The sequence below is a fragment of the Erinaceus europaeus genome, chromosome 10, assembly GCF_950295315.1.
Source record: "Erinaceus europaeus chromosome 10, mEriEur2.1, whole genome shotgun sequence".
In the NCBI taxonomy this organism is placed as follows: domain Eukaryota; kingdom Metazoa; phylum Chordata; class Mammalia; order Eulipotyphla; family Erinaceidae; genus Erinaceus; species Erinaceus europaeus.
Genome location: NC_080171.1, coordinates 69,661,988 through 69,687,553, shown reverse-complemented (window position 1 = coordinate 69,687,553; position 25,566 = coordinate 69,661,988). Strand labels below are relative to the sequence as shown.

The window sequence follows — 25,566 nt, the reverse complement described above, 5'->3', positions numbered from 1 at the left end:
GTCCCCACCTGCTAGGGGAAAGCTTCACAAGTGCTGAAGCAGGGCTGCAGGTGTCTCTGTCTCTGTCCCTCTCTACCTCTTTCTGTCTGTCCTATCAAATTAAAACAAAAAGAAGAAAAGGAAAAATGACCACTGAGAGCAGTGGATTGTAGTGCAGGTATCAAGCCACAGCAATAACCCCAGTGGCAATTAAAAAAAAAGTGTGCTTGTTTTCATTATTTAATAGATTAGTAGTAGGCTAAGCATTAATTCTTGGGGAGTTCATATGCAACTAACTGAAACCCTGTGGGAACAGGACTTCTTATTTAAGAGTTACAGTTGAGATTATTCAGAAAGTTAAAAGTATATCTGCCAGCTCCTTCACTTTTTTGTCACAACTGTTCCTGTCAAGTAATAGAATAATAAGGATGCTACTATTACATGTTAGCATGCTGGACAGCCTGAGCCTTTCTGGTGTGAAGGAATATTATGAATAACAACCATTTGAACCTGACCTGTTAGATCCTTTGGTAAATCTCTGGCAGTATATTAAGGAAATGTGTGTCAGGCTTTATATATATATAAAATTTTATTATTTTGGATGGAGAGAAGGGGGAGCAACAGAGGGAGAAAGACACCTGCATCACTGCTTCACCATTCATGAAGCTTCCCCTCTGCAGGTGGGGAGTGGGATTTAAATCTAGGTCCGTGTACATTGAAACGTGCACTCTACCAGTGTGGGCACAAGCACGTGTGTGTGTGTGTGTGTGTGTGTGTGTGTGTGTCTTTTTAAATCAAAATGAAAACTTGAAATGCTTCAAATGTTAAAATATGAGAAATTGCTATTAGACATTTTAAATAAAGAGAAATATAAAATCTGCAGCTTTAAGATAAACTATGGCTTACAAAAATATTCTGTTTGTATAGTGACTGGCATTCTATATTATAGTTGTTAAAAAATAAATATCAACTTTAGCTTGATTCAACAGTCCTATTTGAAAAAGGCTCATGAAGCATTATTCCCTAAACTGGTGTTCTTATTTTCTGCTTCTGTTTGATTTTTACCCCCCTCAGGTCTATCGATAACTTAGAAATAACTTTAAATACATAATTTAAAGTAAGTTAAGGGCATTTGTAGATAATGGTAGTGTAAAGAAAAAAAAGAAGAAAAAGAAATGGAAATAATCATTTCTTACCTACTTAGTAATTTCACTTCTTCACAATTCAGAACATATGATATCTGTGAAGTATCTCCTGGACCCCATTTGAATATGATTATTGGAGCTAATGGAACAGGAAAATCCAGCATTGTGTGTGCCATTTGCCTTGGACTAGCAGGCAAACCTGCTTTTATGGGACGAGCAGATAAGGTAAGTTAATATCAACACTTATTTCAGAAATTTGAAAGCTGTGACTTGGCATTTGGTAACAAATCAGTTTCTGTATTCCACATAGGAAATTTATATTAATAGTATTTGAATATGAAGAATGAAGTTGGCAAGTAGAGAAAGTAGGTGGTTTCCATTTCTATAAATATTATGACATGGCCGGGTGATGGCACACCTGGTTAAACAAGCACGTGTTACGGTGTGCAGGGAGGGACCCAGGCTTGAACCTCTGGTCCCCACCTGCACAAAGGTGGGAAGTTCTAGAAGATAAAATTAAAAGTCAAACATTACAGGTAGCACAAGGAACATCACAGAATGGGACTTTGAGACTCCATGCTTCATTGTTAGCTCATTATACTCAGTTACGGAATACCAAGCACAGTGGTAATATATTCTTACAATGGAGGCAAAAGGAACATATTATAAAATCTGTGGCCCTCACCGAAGGAACTCTGAAAGTATGTGATTTAGAAAGACAGGAAACAATATCAGAAGGAAAGTCTGAAGTGTAATAAATATGCAAAAGAGTGATAGACATAAGGAATGACCTGCAAACTATATAAAATAATACAGGTGTCTAATGGGTGAAGTTTGATCCAAACAAATTAGAAATAGTCATCCCTCCTGGGCAATAGGAGGTAAGTTATGAGTTATATTCTATGGGTTTGTGTTATGGGGAAGTTATATAATATACTTGAGTTTATTAAGTTAGATTAGCGCTGTAAAACGTCTAGGGTAAGTGCTCAATGGCTAAAATTGAACATGACAGATTAGCATGGCCTAGTTGAATAGGCAAGAAGAGAAAAGCAATTACTACTCAAACAAGAAAATTTGAGAAAGAATGAGGATAAAAGAAACACTTAGGGAGTCGGGTGGTAGCGCAATGGGTTAAGCGCATGTGCTGTAAAGCACAAGGACTGGAGTAAGGATCCTGGTTCAAGTCCCCGGCCCCCCACTTGCAGGGGAGTCGCTTCACAGGCAGTGAAGCAGGTCTGCAGGTTTCTATCTTTCTCTCTTCCTCTCTGTCTTCCCCTCCTCTCTACATTTCTCTCCGTCCTAGCTAACAACGACATTATCAATAACTACAGCAATAAAATACAACAAGGACAACAAAAGGGAAAAAAATAAATATAAGAAAGTTAAGAAAAAAAAAACATAAATATGAGATCATGGGCTGGGGAGATAGCATAATAGTTATGCTGAAGACTCTCAGGTGAGGCTCCAAGGTCCTAGGTTCAATCCCCAGCACCACCATAAGACAGAGATGACTAGTGCTCTGCTATATGTCTGTGTGTATCTGTCTGTATCTCTCTCATTAAAATAAATAAGATGGGGACTGGGCAGTAGTATAGCGGGTTAAGTGCATGTGGCATAAAGCTCAAGGACCAGCCTAAGGATCCCGGTTCGAGCCCCTTTCCCCTATCTGCAGGGGAGTTGCCTCACAAGCAGTGAAGCAGGTCTGCAGGTATCTTATCTTTCTCTCCCCCTCTGCCTTCACCTCCTCTCTCAATTTCTATCCTATCCAGCAACAACAACAGCAAGGGCAACAAGTTGGGGAAAAATGGCCTCCAGGAGCAGTGGAATCACAGTGCAGGCACTGAGCCCCAATGATAACCCTGAAGGCACACACACAAAAAATTAATAAGATATTTAAAGAACTAGCTATAAAGAGATAAGATCATGGCAAAGATACATGCATATATAATCACAATAAGAATAAATGGGGCCCAGACAGTAGCGCACATGTTATAGCCCGCAAGGACCTGAGTTTGAGCCCCCGTCCCCACCTGCAGAGGGAAAGCTTTGCAAGTGGTGAAGCAGGGCTGCAGGTATCTCTCTGTCTGTCTCCTCCCTATCACCCCCTTCTCGATTTCTGGCTGTCTATCCAATAAGTAAATAAAGATAATTAAAAAAGATTTTAAAAAAGAATAAATGGCCTAAGTTCTTGCAATGAGAAACCCAAGGTAGATAAATAAAGTTCAGTTCTATTTTGTTCACAATAAACATTAAATTTAAAAGCTACAGAAAAATGAAAATACACCAGGTGATTATTATGCAGAAGAAAGTAGGTGTGTTTGAACAGGCAAAATAGACCTCAAAATGTTTTTTAGACATAAAGATGGTCATGGGGCCAGGTGGTAGCACACCTGGTTGAGCACATATGTTACATTGTGCAAGGACCCAGGTTCAAGCTCCTGGACCCCACCTGCAAGGGGAAAAACTTCACAAATGATGAAGCAGTGCTTCAGGTGTCTCTGTCTCTCTCTTATATTCCCCTTCCTCTTGATTTCTGGCTGTATCTATCAAATAAATAAAGATAATAAAAAAAAATTAAGAAAAATGGTCTTTAAATATTGGTGAAAAGCTCATTTCAGCAAGAAGAATTCAGTTATCAACTTAATGTACTCATCGAAAATACATAATAAAATAAACAGAAAGCAAATTCATAATGCGAGAGCTATTAGTAGATCAATCAGATAAATTGTAAAGATAAGAAATATTTAAAGAACAGGTGAGGGGTCAGGAGATAGCTCATCTGTATCATACATGAGGACTGGAGCCCTTGGCCACCATGTGGAAGCTCCATGGCAAAAGGGAAGTTTGACAAGAGGAAAAGCAACATTGTGGTGTCTCCCTCATCTCTCTGTGTGTCTGTCTCCCTTTCTGTCATTTACCTAAATGCTATATAAAAAAGGAAGGGAGCAGCTGGGTGGTGGCGCACTTGGTTGATGTTACAGTGCACAAGGACCCAGGTTCGAGCCCCTTGGCTCCCCCCTTCAGGGAGAAAGCTTTTTGAGTGGTGAAGCAGTGTTGCAGGTGTCTCCCTTCCTCTATATCTCCCCCCTACCTCTTGATTTCTGACTCTTTTATCTATCCAGTACATAAAGACAATAAAAATAAAAAAAAAAAAAAAAAAAGAAAGGGAGGGAGGGAGGGATGGATGGAGAAATAAGTCCAAGATTGGTGAAGTAGCTTACTTGGATAGTGTGCTGCTTTGCCATGTGTGTGAGGCAGGTCGGAGTTCAGCCCCCCACCACACTGAAGGAAGATTCAGTGTGGTCTGCCTTTCTCTCCCTCCCCCTCGCTGTCCCTGCCTCTATCTTAAACAAACAAACAAAAAAGTCTGCACATGAAGCCCCAGGGGAAAAAAAAAAAAACCGGTGGCAAGAGAAAAAGAAAAAACAGGTAACCTTGTACTAACAGATTATGAACACTGCACACAGCAGTTGGAGAATACACATTGTTTTGAGCATAGATGGAATGATTACAGCAACATTAAAGCAAATAACAAAGACATCATACAGACCACATACTCTGGCCACAATACTGTTATGATAGTAATAATAACAAAGAGAAAAATACCTGAAACTTTTCTGATTTGTCTGGAATGAAATATATTCTTTGTTATATATGCAGGTTAGAGGGGGAAAAAATCTTAAGAGAGCAGAGAATAATAAAATAGTGATATAGGAAAGATTTTAGTAAAAACCAAAAACAGTTCTTCAGAAAGACTAATGGAATGAGTAACTCAAGATAAAGTAGTTTTTTTTTTTTTTTTTTTGGGTAACTAGAGCACTACTCAGACCTGACTTATGATGGTGTGGGGGATTGAACCTGGGACTCTTGGAGCCTCAGACATGACAGTCTCTTTTCATAACCCTTATGTTATCTACTCCCACCCTGGAATAGATTTTTTAAAGAGCGATAGCTATAAGTGGGTTAAAAACACAGAAGGTAAATTCTTATCATCCAGTGTAAAAGGCTTTTTGTAGTCACTTAGGTAGCAAGGCTGCTAGTGTATTTACTTCATTGTTTACTTATCTGACTGCTGGTTCTACTCTGTGTACCTTAGTAAGCTCTTATACATGTAAATTATGGAAATACTTAAGTGAAATTATGGAAATACTTATGGAAGTAGTATTTGCAGTACATTTTAGTATGCCACGTAAAAACAAATAATGACAGTGAAAATAAATCTTGGTTCATTGGTCAAAACTTGTAAGCATTATTTAATGGGAAATGCCATCTTGAAAGAATATGTGTAATTTGAGTATATAGAATAGTCCAAAATAAAATACACCGTGTGTGTGTGTGTGTGTGTGTGTGTGTGTGTGTGTGTGTTAGACTTCAAAACAAAAGAATGATCTACAACTCAGTTTTGAGGTTTTTGTTGAGAAGAGAGGAGCAGTTAGAATGAAAATTACACAGGATTACCAGATCCACTAATTTTCAATCCCTTATTTTAGGGTTAATTTTCAGTCCTTTACAAAGTTAGTGTTAGATGCTTGTATTCTAAATTTCTTATGCAGTACAGCAAGTTTAGACTATTTGGTTATGTCTCACAAAAAATCATGTTTGAAGGACTAGAAGGGTCCAGTCATTTTTTCTGGAATTCAGTTTTCATTTATTTCAGAGATCACAGTAGGGAACTTTCGAGGACCAACATGAGGTTTTGATAGAACATTGATACTTATTTGTGTATACAGAAATCATTCAATCCTATCTCTGTAATGGTCTACTGGGTTATACTCCAGGGGCTATATAGTCAGAATACATTGGGCTATAACAATTTTCACCAACCTTTACATTTATTTTGTCTTTATTATAAAGAACATCTCTTATCCTTTAGTGGAAGAGATTTTAAGGAAGACTCTGGAGTGCAATGTTTTTTTTTTGGAGGCAGATTGTATATTTTTCAGCAGTCACAGATGGATTTAGGGAATGCCCCAGTCCTCAACAAAGGTAGAGAGGGGTGTGTGTGTGTGTGTGTGTGTGTGTGTGTGTGTGTGTGTGTACATGTACACAGAAAAGGGTTGGTTTGCCACAGCAGTCACCCATAAATTTGAGTGTCTGGCTGCTGCCCTAAACAAAGTTGTGAGTGCACACTCAACAAGGTGTGCCATCACCCGGCCCCGAAAATAAGGAATTTTCTTACTGATTAGGTATCATTGTTATTACTGTTGTTATTTTACTGCTTTTGTACAAATATTTTGTATGTGATTGCTCAGCTGGGACTAATGTCAGTAATGAAAATGTGTGGAAAGAAAAAAAAATATTGCTGAAATATGAGAAATCCTAAAAAAAAGATCTAAATTTTATCTTGAGCTGCTAAGCTAACTACACGCCTTATTCTAGAACTCTGGTTGTTGTCTTAGCTCTATTTATTTATTTATTTATTTATTTTTATCTATTTATTGGCTAGAAACGGCCAAAAATCGAGAGGGAAGGAGGAGATAGACACCTGCAGCTCTGCTTCACCACTTGCAAAGCTTTCCCCCTGTAGGTGGGGGCCAGGGGCTCAAACCCAGGTCCTTTCGCACTGTAGCATGTTGCTCAACCCAGGTGTGCCACCACCCAACCCGTCTTAGTTCTTGTATAGATTCAATTCAAAGGAAGCCAAAGCAAAAGATTTTTTTTCCTAAATTAAAGAATTGTGTGTTCTACTTATATTAACCACTGTTTTGTACTATTGATGTTTACTTCTACACATTTGGATTAAATACATAGCATTAATTATTTAAGAAAAAAACTAAGAACTTAGTAAAGTAGCAATTGCACGTAATTAACATACAAACATAGGGGCTTTGTGCACTGGGCTAAGTGCACATAATACGAAGCACGAGGAGACTTGATTCAAGTCCCCAGCTCTCTGCCTGCAGGGGGGTCACTTCACAAGAAGTGAAGTAAGGCTGTGGGTGTTTTCCTTTCCTTCTCTACCTCCCTTTCTCTCTAAAATTCTCTAATATCAATTTAAAAAAAGAAGAAGAATAAAGGAAAAAGAGGAGTGGATTTGTAGTGCAGGCAATGAGCCCCAGCAATAACCCGGGAGGCAAACAAACAAAAAAAATCCAAGTATCAGTAGCCTTTATTAGACGCAAAAGATAATATCCTTTAATTCTGTTTAGGTGAGGTTCAAAAACAGGTAAAACTTAACCTATAGGGTCAGAATCAGCATCCACTTTCAGTTATTTACCTCCCTCTCCAAAGGTAAACATTATATGACTTAAAGTCACTGACTTGTTTTGTGTTTTTGAACCTTTTGTAGATAGAATAAAAAAATACGTTACTCCCCAGCTTGCTTGTTTAGCTCAGCCAGGGATGGAAGAGTACAAGGTGTAGCCACTTAGGAACATCTACAGTGATTTGTGCACAATTCTTTATGGATGGTGGTAGCTCAGTAAACTGTTTACTAAATTTTATTTTCTCTTTTTTTTTTTTTTAAATCTCCAGGGTTGTTGCTGGTGCTCGGTGCCTGCACTACGAATTCACTGCTCTTGGAGGCTTTTTTTTTTCCCCTTTTGTTGCCCTTGTTGTTTATCATTGTTGTTGTTATTGCTGGATAGGACACAGAGAAACCAAGAGAGGAAGGGAAGACGGGGAGAGAAAGACAGATACCTGCAGACCTGTTTCACCGCTTGTGAAGTAACCCCGCCTGCAAGTGGAGAGCCAGGGGCTTGAACTGGGATCCTTAAGCTGGTCCTTGTACTTTACGCCATGTGCGCTTAACCCACTGCGCTACTGCCCAGCTCCCTATCTTTATTTCTTTATTGGATAGAGACAGCCAGAAATCAAGGTGATGGAGGGAGGGAGACCTGCAACACTGCTGCACCACTCGCAAAGCTTTCCCCTTATAGGTGGGGGACCTGGGGCTCGAACCTGGGTCCTTGAGCATTGCAACATGTGCACTAAACCAGGTGTGCCACAGCTCAGCCCCCTCAATTTTTTTAAAGGGGCTGGGCAGTGGCACACCTAGTTTATCACACATATCACCAAGCTCAGGGACCTGGGTTCCAGCCCCTGCTCCCTACCTGCAGGGGGTCCGATTCATGAGTGGTGAGGCAGGTCTATCAGGTGTCTATCTCTCTCCCTCTCTCCTCTTAGTTTATCTGTCCTGTCAAGTAAAAGTAAAATAGAGAAAAAAAAAGGAACAATAGCCACCAGCTGCTGTGGATTTTTAGTGCCACTGCTGAGCCCCTGCAATAATCATGGTAGCAAAAAAAAAAAAAAAATGATGCTTGGCAACAGTTATATCTAGTTAATAACAGGCTAATGATATAAGAGTGGTTATTGACACTTATCTGTGTAACAGTCCTTTGCTTTGAAGTCTTAACACACACGGTGTGTTTTGTCTTGGAATATTCTATATATTCTTTTTTTTTTAAATGGATTTTTATTTATTTATTGGCTAGAGACACCCAGAAATCAAGAGAGAAGGGAGAAATAGAGAAGGATAGAGACAGAGACACCTGCAGGTGAGGACTGGGGGTTCAAACTCGTGTCCTTGAGCGTGGTAATGTGTGCACTTAACCAGGTACACCACCACCTGGCCCCATATTATATATTTTCAAATGTTATATTCTTTCAAGATGGCACTTCACATTAAATAATGCTTTCAAGATTTGACTAATTAACCTAGATTTATTTTCACTGTCACTATTGCTTGTTACTTGACATACTAAAACGTACTGCAAATGATACTTAAGTGAGTATTTCCATAATTTCACTTGGATATGTAGGTTAACTTCATAAGAGGGGGTCTGAGGGAAGCTAAGTGGTAGTGCACTTGGTTGAGTGCACACATTTTCTATGGACAAGGACCTGGGTTCAAGCCTTCAGTCTCCACCTGGTGGGAGGAGGAAGCTTCATGATCAGTAAAGCAGTACAGCAAGTTTCTTTCTTTCTTGACACTCTATCTCCCCTTTTGATCTCAGTTTCTCTCTGTCTCTATCCACTAAATGAATAAATAAGTATTAAAAAGAGAAAAGGGTGTGGTCCAGGAGGTGGTGCAGTGGATAAAGCATTGGACTCTCAAGCATGAGGTCCTGAGTTCAATCCCTGGCAGCACATGTACCAGAGTCTGGTTCTTTGGTTCTATCTCTCCTATCTTTCTCATTAATAAATAAATAAAATCTCTTAAAAAAAAAAGAGAGAGAAAGGGGTGGGGGAGTTCAGGTCCTGGAATAAAATGGCAGAGGACCTAGCGGGGATTGTATTATTGTGTGGAAAACTGAGAAATGCTTATTATACATGTACAAACTAGTGTATTTACTGTTGACTATAAAACATCCCCCAATAAAGAAATTTTTTAAAAAGTTGTCTACCCAGCACATAGAAGGTTCAATAAATGTTAACTAATATTTCTTGGTGAATTGCACCAAAGTAAAAGACACTAGAGTAGTGGGGAGGGTTTAGGTCCTGGAACATGATGGCAGAAGAGGACCTGGTGGGGGTTGAATTGTTATATAGAAAACTGGGGAATGTTACACATGTACAAACTGTTGTGTCAACTGTAAACCACTAATCCCCCAATAAAGATATTAAAAAATACATTATTTCACAGCAATTAGAAGAGACATACTATTAGTAACTGAAACTGTCTTGAATCTGAGATATAATTGTGACTTTGCTAAAACTCTATTAACCTAGAATGTTATCACCTAGCCAACTGGTTCTTTTATTATTGATTTATTTATTTTCTCATTTCTTAGGTTGGCTTTTTTGTGAAGAGAGGATGTACCAAAGGAATGGTCGAAATTGAATTGTAAGTGTTAAGTGCTTAAATCACCCCTTTGACGTATTTGTTTTATGTTCATGCTTTTCTGACGACTAGAATAAAGTTAACGGGGGTGCCAGGTAGTAGCCCAACAGGTAGAGCGCACATGTTACCATGCACAAGTACCTGGGTTCAAGGTCCAGTCCCCATTTGCAGGAGGGAAGCTTCGCAAGTGGTAAAGCAATGCGGCAGGCATATCTCTTTCTCTCCCTCTCCCTCTCTTGCTACTCCCCTTCCCTCTCGATTTCTCTCTGTCCTATCAAAAGTAGTAAACATTATATTAAAAAAAGCATAGAGTTAACAGTGTGCAGTATAGTTAAAGTTGCATTAACTGGAAATAGTAATTTTAAAATACTTTAGCAAGAATATACATTTATACAGTGTTTTATAGAATCCAAATTATAAGAATTTTCTATTGGAAAGAATTCTTTAAATTTTGTGAGATAGTAAAATAGAAATAGCCACTTGAATATTAAGAGGTTGATTTATAAGGGCCAGGCAGTGGTGTATCTGGTTGAGCACACACGTTACCATTACTGCAGGGATTTGAGTTCAAGCCACTGGTCCCCACGTGTAGGGCTTGGGGGAGAAGTGGTAAAGCAGTGCTACAGGTGTTTCTCTCCTTTGCTGTCTCCCAGTCCCCTCACAATTTTTCTTTCCTATCAAATTAAATAAATGTTTATTTTCAAAAAAGAGGTTGATTTGCTTTTATAGATTTAAGATGCCTATTCATGATTTAAGAAATACATCTTACTGGGTTGGGGAGATGGCATGATAGTTCTGCAAAAGACTCTCTTGCCTGAGACTCTGATATGCCAAGTTCAAGTCCCATCATCATAAGCCAGAGCTCAGCAGTGCACTGGTCTTAAATATATATAGTTTTTAAAAATAGAAAAAACAGGGAGTCGGGCTGTAGCGCAGCGGGTTAAGCACAGGTGGTGCAAAGAACAAGGATCGGCATAAGGATCCCGGTTCAAACCCCGGCTCCCCACCTGCAGGGGAGTCGCTTCACAGGCGGTGAAGCAGGTCTACAGGTGTGTCTATCTTTCTCTCCTCCTCTCTGTCTTCCCCTCCTCTCTCCATTTCTCTCCTATCCAACAACCACAACAACAATAATAACTACAACAATAAAACAAGGGCAACAAAAGGGAATAAATAAATAAATATTAAAAAATAATAAAAAAGAAAAAACATAGAAGAGCATAAATTTTATAATGAAAGTCTTTTTTTTATTATTAAGAAAGGATTAATTAACAAAACCATAAGATAGGAGGGGTATAACTCCACACAATTCCCACCACCCAATCTCCATAACCCACCCCCTCCCCTGATAGCTTTCCCATTCTCTAGCCCTCGGGGAGCATGGACCCAGGGTCGTTGAGGGTTGCAGAAGGTAGAAGGTCTGGCTTCTGTAATTGCTTCCCCGCTGAACATGGGCGTTAACTGGTCGGTCCATACTCCCAGTCTGCCTCTCTCTTTCCCTAGTAGGGTGGGTCTCTGGGGAAGCTGAGCTCCAGGACATATTGGTGGGGTCTTCAATCCAGGGAAGTCAGGTGTCCTGATGACACCTGGAACCTGGTGACTGAAAAGAGAGTTAACATACAAAGCCAAACAAATTGTTGAGCAATAATGAAAGTCTTATAATTCTGCTTCTATTTTTTTAATGTCTTTATTTGATAGAGACAGAAATTGGCCTTGCTTCACTACTCTCAAAGCTTTCTCCCTGCAGATGGGGACTAGGGACTCTAACCTGGGTCCTTGTGCGCTGTAATATGTGCACTCAACCAGCTGTGTTACCACCTGGCCCCTTAATTCTACTAGAGATCAGTTATTTTTATTTTTAAAAAATTGCACGTTATTTGTATTGAAAGGTTTTCTCCAATCTGACATTTATTTTAAACTATTGTATTAGTTTTAGGTAGATTTTTATGGATCCTAAATTGTCTTTCTTTTCTTTGGTCTCCTGCTCTACCTGTGAAGACCTTTCCCAAACCTAATTTAAAAAAACATCTAATGTGTTTCCCAAGTTATATATTTTTCATTGAGTGGTTAATATATCTAGATTTTACTTAAGTGTGTACTATTTGAAAAATTTATAAATTTATCTGTTTAAAAACAGCTAATGATGGGGTCACAAGGACTGGCATAAGGGTTCCGATTTGAGGAGACCCCCTCCCACCTACAGGGGTGTCATTTCACAAGCAGTGAAGGAAGTCTGCAGGTGTCTGTCTTCCTCTCCCTCTCTGTCTTCCCGTCCTCTCTTGATTTCTCTCTGTCCTATCCAACAACAACAGCAGCAATAACAATAATAATAACAACAAGAAGGGCAACAACAAAAAAATACATGGGAAAAATGGCCTCCAGGAGCAGTGGATTTGTAGCATAGGCACAGAGCCTCAGTGATAACCATGGAGGCAAAAAAAAAAAAAAAAAAGAACCAGCTAATGATTTCAAGTTAATTTGAACACTTTATACTCATTTAAACTACCACCTTTACAATAAACTTTCAGATGTGTTTAGATATGCTCCTATCTTCTCTATTTTGCTTTTTAGATTCCCCACACCAATACTGCACGATCCAAATCTTTACAGTACACTTTATCACCTGGCACATACTTCTACTTTTCAAAATCATCTTGGGTTTTCTTTCTTTACCACAATTAAAAGGTTTATTGAAGTATACAGTTAAAGTGGTGGGTTATGGGTCAGGAAGTTGGCTGAGCAATAAACCTCCCATCTTGCATGCCTAAGGCTCTGAGTTTGGGAATGGAGAAATAGTCTAATGGTTATGCAAAAGGACTTTCATGCCTGAGGCAGTAAAGGTTCAATGTCCAGCACCACCCTAAGCTAGAGCAGCACATGGGTGCAGCAAATGAAAGTCTGCAGATGGTGAAACAGCGATTTGCTTCCTCTCAGTCACTGTCTTCCCCATTCTTAAAAGAGGAAAAAGTTGGGCCAGGAATGTGATTCAGTGAATGTATGAGGCTCTGGGTTTTATTTCAGGTACTGCTTTTATTTATTTCCAGTGGTAGATTACATGGTGTGCAAATTATCTCAAAAAAGATTTGCCAGGGTCATTCTATGATTATCCTTAATACCACTAACTAATCAATTGGCTTCTCAAATGTTGAAATTGATACAGAAACATATAGTAATCCAGTATATAAAATAGAGAAGTAATCTTTTAAGTTTCATAAGTCCAGTGTGGATAGCTGCAGGTCTTAGAATTTCTTACATTCTTTCAACTACCGAGGTCTAGTTGTTATCTAACTAGCTCTAGTAATTTACCATTAACCAGAGCTAACTTCTTACCAAATCCAGCACAATGGGAAATTTTTCCTTGCCAGATTTAACACGGTTATATTGTGGTTACTCATTCCACAAAGCCCACATGACCTTGGGAGCATCAAACACTGATTGGCTCGTTAGAAGTCGTACCTACTGTTAAACAATTGCTTTTACTGGCATTGCACTCACAGAATGGTGAATAACGTCTCTGCCATGCATTTATGCAGCCATTCTCAAATATGTATTGATTACTTCCCTCTTCACTGGGGATGCAGCATACTGTGCTTTTAAAATTTATTGTTAGGAACAGGTAAGTAGGTAAATGTATATTATGTTAGTGATGAGTGCTACATCAAAACAATAAAGACTTAGGTTGTCTTCTGATACTTGGTACAAGAGAATTTGGGGGAGAAATTTTTTCTAGGTAATGTATCTATTTTGAATGTAAAGATTTTTAAATTATTTTTTAACTAGGTTCAGGAATTCTGGAAATCTTATAATCACCCGTGAGATTGATGTGTCAAAAAATCAGTCCTTTTGGTTCATCAATAAAAAAGCTACAACCCAGAAAACAGTAGAAGAACAAGTTGCAGCCTTAAATATTCAAGTGGGCAATCTTTGCCAGTTTCTACCTCAGGTAAGGAAAAAGTTAAATGGAGGCCAGGTGGTAGCACACCCAGTTGAGTGCACATATTTCAGTGCACAGGGACCTGGGTTCAAGCCCCTGGTCCCCACCTGCAGGAGGAAAATTTCACAAATGGTGAAATAGTGCTGCAAGTGTCTTTCTTTCTCTCTATCTGTATCTTTACCTCCCCTCCTTTTCAGCTTTTCTCTGTCTCTACCCAAAATAAAAAGAAAATATTTTTAAAAGAAGAAAAGAAAGAGAAGGAAAAAAAATCAAATTTAAAATGGGGAGATTTTGCTTATAATGTTTTCGCATTGTGTTGTATAAGAATATAAGTACTTTTCTGGGGCTGGATGGTGGCACACCTGGCTAAGTGCACATAGTACCATGTATAAGAACTTGGGGTTTGTACCCCCACTTCCCACCTGATGGGGAATGCTCCACAAGTGGTGAATCAGGTCTACAGATGTTTCTCTCCCTATTTTCCTCACCCCTCTTTTTTTTTTAATTCCCTTTTGTTGCCCTTGTTGTTTTATTGTTGTAGTTATTATTGTTGTTCTTGATGTCATCGTTGTTAGATAGGACAGAGAGAAATGGAGAGAGGAGGAGAAGACGGGGAGAGAAAGAGAGACACCTGCAGACCTGCTTCACGGCCTGTGAAGCAACTCCCCTGCAGGTGAGAAGCCAGGGGCTTGAACCGGGATCCTTACTCCGGTTCTTGTGCTTTGCGCCACCCGCTTAACCCGCTGCGCTACCACCCGACTCCTGTCATCCCTCTTAATTTCTCTGTGTCCTATCCAATAAGGAAAGGAAAAAAGCGGCCACTGGGAGCAGTGGGTTTGTAGTGGCAGCACTGAACCCCAGTGATAACCCTGATGACAGTATAAAAATAAAATATAAAATAAAAACTACATCTTATCCCTTATAATGTAATCTTTTTTTAAAAAAAAATTAAATATTTATTCCCTTTTGTTGCCCTTGTTTTTTGTTGTTATTGATACCGTTGTTGTTGGATAGAACAGAGAAATGGAGAGAAGAGGAGAAGACGGGGGGTGGGGGGAGAGAAAGATAGACACCTGTAGACCTGCTTCACGGTTTGTGAAGTGACTCCCCTGCAGGTGAAGAGCTGGGGGCTTTAACCGGGATCTGTACGTAGGTTCTTAAGGCACTTTGCATCATATGTGTTTAACCTGCTGCACTACCGCTCGACTTCCCCCTTATAGTGTAATCTTATAATTTCTAGTAGTTTAGAAAATTTCAGTTAGCAAGAAGCCTTAAGTTATAAATTATAAAGGAAATACAGTATTTTAAATAGAATTTCATTTGTAAGTTCTTGAGATTTTGGTGATAAACAACTCCTAGTCACTATTTGTATAAAATATTACAACTACTAAAACTCAAATCTGTAGATGCACCTTCTTTATTTAAAGATTCAATTTTATTCTGTTTTTAATATTTATTTCAATCAGGGGTGGGATGAGGAGACACCAGAGTACTACTCAGCTTTGGCTTATGGTGGTACTGGGGATTGAACCTGAGATGTAAGAACTCAGAGCCTCAGACATGAGAGTCTTTTCCAGAACCATTAGCCTGTCTCCCTAACCCGAGATAGGCTTTCTACTGTTTTGATAATTCGTTAAATGTTAAATGCAAATAACTTTTTTTTTGTGCTTCCTACCCCTGGAGAGGGATTTTTTCTTTCTTCTTCTTTTTTTTTTTCTCTTTTTGTCTCCAGGGTTATCACAGGGGTCCATGCCTGCACCAGGAATCCACTGCTCCTAGAGGCTATTTTTTTCCATTTTTTTGTGATTGTTATTGTTGTCATTGTTGGATAGGACAGAGAGAAATTGAGAGGGAAGATGGGGAGAGAAAGATAGACACCTGCAGACCTGTTTTGCCGCTTGTGAAGCAACCCCCCTACAGGTGGGGAGCTGGGGGCTCGAACTAGGATCTTTAAGCCAGTCCTTGCACTTTGTGCCATGTGCGCTTAATCCGCTGAGCTACTGCCTAACCCCATCAAATTACTTTTTAAATTTATCTTTGAGTGCTGTCTTATAACTGAATTCCAGTTCATTTTTCCCTTTAGAATCAATGTTTATTTGATTATATGTTCAAGTTAAATAAAATTTAAAAGCTTTTTGCATTTATCATATGATGTCATATAGTCCCCAGAAGTAGACATTTAAAGTTCTCTATTGTTTCATAGATGATCATTTCAATCCAGGGAACTTTTTTATTTCCAAACTACTTTTTATTTGTATATAAATATTTCAACCTGGAAATAATGACATGTGTTTTTTTAAGGTTTTCAAAAAGATGACAGTTTCTGTCCTAATTCTTCTTTTATTATTTAATTTATTGTGTGGCTGGGTGATTGGATTGCACATGTGCAGAAGCTGCTTCCTCTCTCTCTTCCCTCTCCTGCTTTACCGCTATTTTTCTATTTAGATAGAAAGAGGAGAGACATCCCACCCAGCACTAGGAAGTCATCTAGTGCTCTAGCACCTCCCCATGTGGGCCTGGGATTCAGATGTGGGCCACGTACATGGCGAGGCACAGGCCCTACCTTTTGAGTGCAAGCTCTCTCTCTTTCTCTCTCCACTCCCTTTCACACTCTCCCCACAATATTTATTTATTTATAGAACAGACCACTCTGGCATATGTGGCTCTTAGGTATCAAACTCAGGGCCTGTATTTGAGACTTAGGCTTCCTTACTAAGCCACCTCCCTCAACCACATTAACAATTACTATTTGAAAGGATGCCATTTATAGTAAGATTCACATCTTAGGGACCAGAGTGTGGCACACCTGGTTAAATGCACATTACTATCTGTAATGTGTGTAAGGACCTAGGTTCAAGCCCCCATTTCCTACCTGTGGGGGGAAGAAGCTTCATGATTAGTGAAGCAGGTCTGCAGGTGTCTCTTTCTCACTCTCTCCCCCTCCTCTCAGTTTTCCTCTGTCCTATCCAATGAAATAAGAGGGGAAAAAAAGATCCACATCTCAAAATAATTTTTTGTGGTGCCGTAGCCTCTCACATGTATGATTGATTACAGGCTTCAGTTGCTTCAGTTTTTCCCTTCAGATCTCAAGATGGAGAAGCCACAGCACCAGATCTTTTCCCTGATACTACCAGGGCTCTGTGATGGGGCTTAGACCCTGCTATGCACACAGTACAGCCCGTGCCCTACCTGACAGGATCCTACTGCAAAGAGTCTTTCTCGGTTTCTTCTGTGAAGCCAGAGTCTTGTGCATGTACTGCTTCACTGCTGCAGCCCTAAGTTTTGATTCTGGAGATGGGCCCCATGGCCCCAGCCCTCCCTCCAGCCTTGAAACACAGATCTTGAGCTGGGTAGCACACACGGCAAGGTGTGTACCCTTCCCACTGAGCTCTCTTCGGTTCTTCCCCAAAGCTCCTTTCAAATGAGTTTCATCTTGACATATGTTATCATTGGGTGAAATTTGTTTTGAAGATATTTGTAAATGACAACAGTTGCTAATATTTTAAGTTTTATGCCCTAGGATAAAGTTGGGGAATTTGCCAAACTCAGTAAAATTGAACTCCTCGAGGCTACTGAGAAGTCAATTGGTCCTCCAGAAATGCACAGATATCACTGTGAACTCAAAAACTTCAGGGAGAAAGAAAAACAACTAGAGGTATTTAAAAAGACACTCATTTTTCTTGTCCCTCAGTGGTTTTCCTATCACATAGTGTGAGAGAATGAGCAATACTTTTGATTCAAGTCTTGTATTTGTGAGTCTTTTAAACAAGAATCGAATTGTTGACATTTATTATAATAAGTGACAGCAGGTGAGAATGAATTTAATAATGCAGCCATTTTTACTCATTTTATTAAGGCATGTTACTATTTGAATTACTAAGGAATGAAAAATAGTATTATAAGGCATTTTTTTCCTCACCAAGTTACAGAAGTATTCTCTCGTTATATTTAATCTCTGTAAACACCTAACACATGCCAGGCATTGTATAACACTTTGAGTAATACAGAATATGTCCATATAGCTTTTAATATAGCATCTCTCTTGAACTATTTGTCATGTTTCTTCAGTTCTGTGAGCTCAGACTTTTTTTACAAAACTTTTTTTTTTAAGAACAGAGGGAAATTGAGAGGGAAGGGGGCAGGGATAGAGGGAGAAACAGAAACCTGCAGCACTGCATTACTGCTTGTGAAGCTTTCCCCCTTCAAGTGGGGACAGGGGCTTGAGCCCAGATTCTTGCACATAGTATCCTGTATACTTAAAAAGGTACCCCACCACCGGGCCCTGGAACATAGACTTGGTAAGAGAACTGTGCACTTAGTTGCACCATTCAGATTTTATTTTCACCTTTGGTAGTCATAGTGTATATTTCTCAGGGTGTGAGATTGTACTCCTAGACTTGCAGAGTATTGTTAAGCATCACCTCAATACACAGATTTTTAAACACTACTTCTAATAGCATACTATTTGAAAAGATATTTTTAGTGAATAATTTTTTATGTCACATCATAATTAAAATACATTCAGTAATTTTTTTTTTTTTTTAACCAGAGCACTACTTAGCTCTGGCTTATGGTGGTGCGGGGGATTGAACCTGGAACCTTGGAACCTCAAGCATAATGCTATCAACCCTTATCCTATTCGGTTATTTTTCAAAAAAAATTTTTATTACAATATTTTAGTATAGTTTTATATATACATTGCTCCTTTCGAATAGTGATAACTTCCTCTACTGATGTGGATTCCTTTCATATCTCTTTCTTGCCTGGTTGCTCTGGCTAAAAATTCCAGAAGCATGTTGAACACAGTGGTCAGAGTAGACATTAAATATCTTAGAAGAAAAGGTTTCAGTTTCCCACGATAAAGTATGCTTCATGTGACATACTTAATCACTTCTCACCTTGAGGATTTTTTTTTTTATCATAAGTGAGTGTTGATTCTTGTCAGTGTTTTTTTTCAGCATCTATTGATAATTAGCCTATATTGTTGGGGGTTTTGTTTTCCCCTTACTGCTTTTTGAGAAAATGTTGATTTGGGGGCTAGACAGTAGTGCACCGGTTTAAGAATACATAGTACGATGTGCAAGGACCCATGTAAGGATTCGGGTTCAAGTCCCTATCTACCCACCTGCGGGGTGGCACTTCATGAGCAGTGAAGCAGGTCTGCAGGTGTCTCTGTGTCTCTCTCCCTCTCTATCTCCCCTTCCTCTCAATTTCTTTGTCCTATCCAATAAAAAAAATTAAAAATTGAAAAATGACCGCCAGGCGGCACCGAGCCCCAGCGATAACCCTAGAGGCAAGAGAGAGAGAGAGGGGAAATGTTGATTTTCAGGGCAGTTGTTTCCTCAGAGGCATTTTTTTCACCCAATATAGGCTTCCCTGCACTCAGCTTCTATCATAGAGTATTCAGTCCCCAGAATCCTCAGAGATCCTCCACTCCTCCCCCACAAATCCAGAATATTTTTATAACAAATCTTGTAAATAAGATTTTGCTTTCTTTTAAATTGTTAATTATATTATTGATGGTATGTACTTTATTGTAATTTAGTATCTTTATTATTGCATTTATTAATAAGGTGAATGACCAAAGGAATTGTTTTTGAGGGGTTTTTTTTTTTATTGTTTTTGACTTTTTGATGATTACTTGACTCTGCTTCAGATACTCCATCAATCATTGTTCCTTCACTGTGTCTTAAGCCTCCCACTGAAACCTTCAACTAAACTACGTACCATCCTTTAAAGAAAGCGTGCACATATTCTACTAGGTTCTGAGTACATCTTTGGCTTTTTTTAAAAAAAGACTCAAACTCAGGACCTCTTAAGTGAGGGTCCAGTACTTTACTGTGCAACCTTTTGGAGCTGTTGACATTTTCTTGTTTTTTTTTTTGGGGGGGGAGTGCTTATGATTTATTAACAAGACAGGAGAACCAGATCATTGCTCTGACATACTATGTTAGGAATCATACTTGGGATCTCACAACTGCACATTCTGTGCACTCTGCCCTCTGTGCAGCTTCCTTGTCTGCAGCATTTGTTAATTAGCAATATGAAGACAATTTGATCTCATTTCTAATTTTTTAAATTATTCATGAAGGAAATAGAGAACTACTCTGGTACATGTGCTTCTGGGGTCCTAATGCTTGAAAATCCAGTGTTTTGTCCACTGCGCCACCTCCTGGACCACTTGTGAATTCTTAAATCATTTGTATTTTCATAGCATACTCGTAACAGTACTTAGAGGGCCAGGCAGTGACACACCTGGTTAAGTGCACACGTTACAATGTGCAAGGACCCAAGCTCAAGCACCTGGTCCCCACATGTAGGGGGAAAGTTTCACAAGTGGTAAATTAGGGTTGCCGGTGTCTCTTGGTCTCTCTCCTTCTCTGTCTCACTGTCCCCTCTCAATTTTTCTGTCTCTATCCAATAATAAATAAATTTAATCATTAAAAAACAATAGCACTACTTACCATTTATATATGAACAAATCTCATATGAATCGCTTCTTTCCTTGAGGTGAATGAGACAAGTGTCTCTCTTCAGACAAGAATCAAGTCCCGCAATAATGTCAGTGCTTCCTCACAGACATGTGACTAATAGATTGTAGAGCCTACATCAGAACTCAAGTGTGCATTAGTTCTGTGCACAGTTATTAAGAACTTTATATGGAACTCTTGTGAAATTTGCTGTCATTGTACATTTTTAATTAAAAGAAGTTTTGAACTTTTTTTTTAGTTAATGAAATTATTAAATATTTATTTCAGACCTCGTGTAAAGAGAAAACTGAATATCTAGAGAAAATGATTCAGAGAAATGAAAGATATAAACAAGATGTGGAGAGATTCTATGAACGAAAGCGACATTTAGATTTGATTGAGATGCTTGAAGCAAAAAGACCATGGGTGGTAAGTCTAAATTAGAGGGGAAAATAAATAATCTTTAAATAACAATTAAGCTATAAAGAAGGCATTTATTTTCCCTTTTTGTTACCCTTGTTTTTTATTGTTGTAGTTATTGTTTTTTTTTTTTATTGATAATGTCGTTGTTGTTAGATGGGACAGAGAGAAATGGAAAGAGATGGGGACAACGGGAGAAAAAGATAGACACCTGCAGATCTGCTTCACCGCTCGTGAAGTGACCCCCCCTGCAGGTGGGGAGCCGGGGGCTCGACCCAGGATTCTTAATGCCAGTCCTTGGGCTTCGCACCACATGCGCTTAACCTGCTACGTTACCGACTGACCCCTCCTCTCCTTTATTTCCCCTTTCCTCTCGATTTATGGATGTGTCTTACTAATTAAAAAAAAATAAGTGAAGATAAAAAAAATTTAAAGAAGGCACTTCATTAATCTATATTAAAATAGGTGTCCTTTTTAGTTTTTGCTTTTTACCATCCAGAATAAACTTAATCTCTTTGTAGTATTGCTGTACTGTTAGTACTGTGTAGCAAACAACAGTAATTAAGTCTGCATTCTTAATTCTTCCAGGTTTGAGTCCTCGTCGGAATTATATCTTATAAAATGTTAATGATACAAACATTGACACAGGAAAATTAAATCTTTGAGGGTACTGAGTTTACAGAAATCCCTTGGCGTGTAACATCTATATCAACTTCAGCATTCGACATAGCTGAAGGATAAGAGCTGTAGCTTCTACTCAAATGCCTCTTACTGAGACTGCTGTGTCAAGTGGTGCACTTTATCCAGTCCTTTATAGTTTTGCTTATTCCAAAATTTAGCATGAAATGTTGTATTGCTATATTGATGGAACCTGCGACTGTATTTATGGCCCTCACCCACCCCAACACCTAGTCTGTATTCACTGTACTCTGTCTCATAACTACATTTTTGTTCTTCCCTTTCATACCCATTTTGATTACATTTATATTTCCTTCCCTTTACTCATCCTATCCACTCTTACTATATCTATTTTAACACTTCATTTATTCTGATATCACAAGAACATTAACAAAAAATTTTTAAATATTTACTAATTTCCTTTTGTTGCCTTTGTTGTAGTTATTGTTATTGATATAGTCATTGTTGGATAGGACAGAGAGAAATGGAGAGAGGAGGGGAAGACAGAGGGGAATAGACAGATACCTGCAGACCTGTTTCACCACTTGTGAAGTGACTCCCCTGCAAGTGGGGAGCCGGGAGCTCAAACTGGGACCCTTAACACCAGTCCTTGCGCTTTGCGCCTCCTATGCTTAACCCACTGTGCTACCACCTGACTCCCCATTTTTAAAATTTTTATTGCCCCCAGGCTCCTTTTTGGTCCTTGGTGCCTGCATGACAAAGCCACTTCTTCCTTCTCCTCCTCCTTCTCTTTCTTCTCCTCCTCCTTTCTTCTTTTTTCCCTTTTTCATTTTTATAGAGATAGAAAGTGAGAAGCAAAGGAGAGCAAAAGAGACACCCGCAACAGTGCCTCACCACTTGGGAAGCTTTCCCCCTGCAGGTGGGACCAGGGGCTTGAATCTGTGTCCTTGCACATTGTAATGTATGCACTGTACTAGGTGTGCCACCACCTGGCCCCTACAAAATCAGTTTCATCTGAATGTTTCTTTTTCCTTTTGATCCATTTTTTTAATTAATTAATTTATTTATTTAAAGATTTTGTTTGTTTGATAGGACAGAGAGAAGTTGAGAAGTGGGCCAGGCAGTAGCACATGGCGCAAAGCGCAAGGGTCAGCCTAAGGATCCTGGGTAGAGCCTTGGGCTCCCTACCTGTAAGGGGATCGCTTCACAGACAGTGAAGCAGATCAGCAGGTTATGTTTCTTTCACCCTCTCTGTTTTCTCATCCACTCTCAATTTCTTTCTGTCCTATCCAACAACAGTAACAACAATGGTAAACAACAAGGGCAACAAAAGGGGGAAAAAAGGAATTGAGAAAGGGAAGAAGAGATAGAGAAGAAAGTGAGAGACCTGCAGATCTGCTTCACTGCTAGTAAAGTTTTCTTCCTACAGGCGAGGACTAGGGGCGTGAAGCCATGTTCTTGCACTTCTGAACTGTTGTTTCAGAGGACAAAATTAATATAAATATATCTACACGGGCGTACTAAAATTTTTCAGAAACTTCATTTCTCTATATATCTTAGTTTTAATGCCTTCGTGTTAGTTTAAACTAAGCAGCACAGTAACTCATGTTTTGGGAAATAATTGCAGGAGTATGAAAATGTTCGTCAGGAGTATGAGGAAGTAAAACTAGCTCGAGACCGAGCAAAGGAAGAGGTCAGAAAACTTAAAGAAGGACAGATTCCCATGACACGACGGATTGAAGAAATTGATAAGCAGCGACACATTTTGGAAGCGCGAATCAAAGAGAAGGTTCTTTCTGGCTTTATTTGAATTTTCTGCATTTTATTTTAGCAAATGAAAAAGTATTGTTGGAAAAGTCATGATGTATTTTTCTATGCAGAAATGTATTATGACCTTCCTGATAACCCAGTATGTTGAAGGTCTTATAAAATATTTTATAGATTTCTTTGTTCCTTAAATTCTTCAGCTAGGAATTCTGCCACCATTAGGCTTTCAGAGCCCTAGTTTTCATTGTTGAAGGATTGCTACTTTATAGAAGCTGAGATATGTAATAAAGAAATGAGGTTTTTTTTTCTCAATTGCAAGAGTATTTTGAGTAGTTTTCCTAAAAGCTTTGGAGTCCTTCTGTGAGTTTATTTTATCTACTCTATTTGTAACCCCTTTTGGAAAATGGAGATATATAAACCTAATATTTCTTAGAATGCATAGTAAATGTCATGAAATTATCTCCATCTTTTGAAAATTTGTGACTTTATTATCATGAGAGATTTTAGGGATACTTTGGGGTCAGAGATTATTTTGAAACTAGTTTAAACTGGGTCCTGCTAGTCTATGGATGATTTTTAGGATTAGGTGAAATAATATGACACAATAAATGAAGAGGTAAACATGTATATCTATTGGTACTTTTATATGAGTAGAAATAACTGATAGATTTGTAAGTAACTTAATTATCTTGCTGATAATTATGAAACTGGTTTGAAAAAAGACATTGTGGGTTAACTTGCATAATGATACCTTTTATGGAGAGTGTCCCATACATGGATTTCTTGTTTTTAACTAATATGCTCTCCCCCTTTACAGGCAACCGATATTAAGGAAACATCTCAAAAATGCAAGCAAAAGCAAGATGTTATAGAAAGGAAAGATAAACATGTAAGCTTTCACCTTGGTTATTTCCATTTTGCTAATTTGATCTAACTTTTGTCTTTGGGTCCTTATATGGAACATTTTCTTCTTTGGGAGTTGTCTTAAGTTTTTCTTTCTCTGATCTTTCTCAAATAAGATTCTCTGTTTCTCAGCCTTAATCTGTCAGGAAAACTAAGGTTTGGAAGTGTAAGAGTTAAACAGAGGACCGTTGGGAAAAATTATGATCTTTGTATCTGGGTGACTATAATTATTTAATCAAGTAATGGTATAATTGGATTTATCTATCTTAGCAGTGGCTATCAGATAATAAGTTTATTATGCAATTTAGTTTATATTTAAAGCTAATTACATGTAGAGGATAAGGTTGGTTGGCAAAATTTTTAGCTTTTTGGGGCAAGAAAATGAGCTTTTCAGCTTACAGGTCTACAAATACATGTTGAGTCATATTCTCCAAGACTACTCAAAAACTAAAAATTGAATTGCCTATTTTAGGGGTACAGGGTCCTTATCACTTTGTTCTTTTGTCTTCAAATCACAAGACTCCCTCTGATTTATCCATAGAATAAACTACAGATTTATTTTCAGGTCCAGGAGGGGTGGTGCAGTGGATAAAGCATTGGACTCTCAAGCATGAGGTCCTGAGTTCAATCCCCAGCAGCACATGTACCAGAGTGATGTCTAGTTCTTTCTCTCTCTCTCTTACTATCCCTCTCATTGATAAATAAAATATTAAAAAATTATAATAATAAACTACAGATTTCTATGTTTGAAGCTTGAATGTCAGTGGCATGTTCCCAAGGGGTGTGGGAAGGAAAGTGGGGACAAGAATCCTGGTAGGGCTTTTCTGTTTTACTCTGTGTATTATCTTTTCTTTCCCTTTATTTTTTTAATTGGAGAGAGAATGGTTTACAGCACAGTTGTTGGCACATGGATACAGTTTCTCATCTCACCAAGATAAGTGTCTGCAGAACACTCACCCCCGATTTTGGTCCTCCATCATGTACCAGGGCCGGAAAGCCACTCCCCATCCCTCTGTCCTCCTTCCCCAGAGTTAGCTCTTCTCCTTTTCCTGGTAGTCCTCCTCCTAACACTGAAGTTCCTATAATAGAATGCTAAACTTGTTAATTATCCTTCTACTGTCTTTCATCTTCTGAATATTGATATCTTCATTTTGCTAATGTCCCTCATTCCTTTTCCTGTAGGGTGAAATCCTTTTTCACTTTGTTTCTGTTACTTATTTAGAATGTAGCAGAGAAAAAGCATAAAGAATTACTACTTTTTTCTTTTCTTTGTTTTTCTTAATTTCTTTATTGGGAGATTAATGGCTTACAGTTGACAGTAACATACAATGGTTTGTACATGTGTGACATTTCTCAGTTTTCCACATAACAGTTCAACCCCCACTAGGTCCTCCTCAAGATTTATTTTTAAAACCTCAGTATTAAAGGTCATCTTAAGTCATTCTTGTGTCCCAGTCATTAAATCTCACTTAGTAATTCAGTACATTACTGGGTTTAACTAGAAACATCTTACATTTAAGATCTTTTTTG

General features: G+C 38.6%; 1 protein-coding gene across 3 annotated transcripts in view; it reads left to right on the top strand.

Moving 5' to 3' along the window:
• The window catches only part of SMC5 (structural maintenance of chromosomes 5), a 76,650-nt gene that overhangs the window by 3,859 nt on the left and 47,225 nt on the right, over positions 1-25,566 (top strand). The window contains exons 2-8 of one of the 3 annotated variants that reach the window (XM_007531098.3): positions 1,208-1,349; positions 9,857-9,909; positions 13,684-13,846; positions 17,358-17,492; positions 20,596-20,736; positions 22,994-23,155; positions 23,951-24,022. In XM_007531098.3, the coding sequence (XP_007531160.1) occupies positions 1,208-1,349; positions 9,857-9,909; positions 13,684-13,846; positions 17,358-17,492; positions 20,596-20,736; positions 22,994-23,155; positions 23,951-24,022 (868 nt within the window). Of the gene's footprint in view, positions 1-1,207; positions 1,350-8,600; positions 8,621-9,856; positions 9,910-13,683; positions 13,847-17,357; positions 17,493-20,595; positions 20,737-22,993; positions 23,156-23,950; positions 24,023-25,566 lie in introns of those variants that run through there. The other 2 variants (XM_060199711.1, XM_060199710.1) reach the window with 2 other exon arrangements.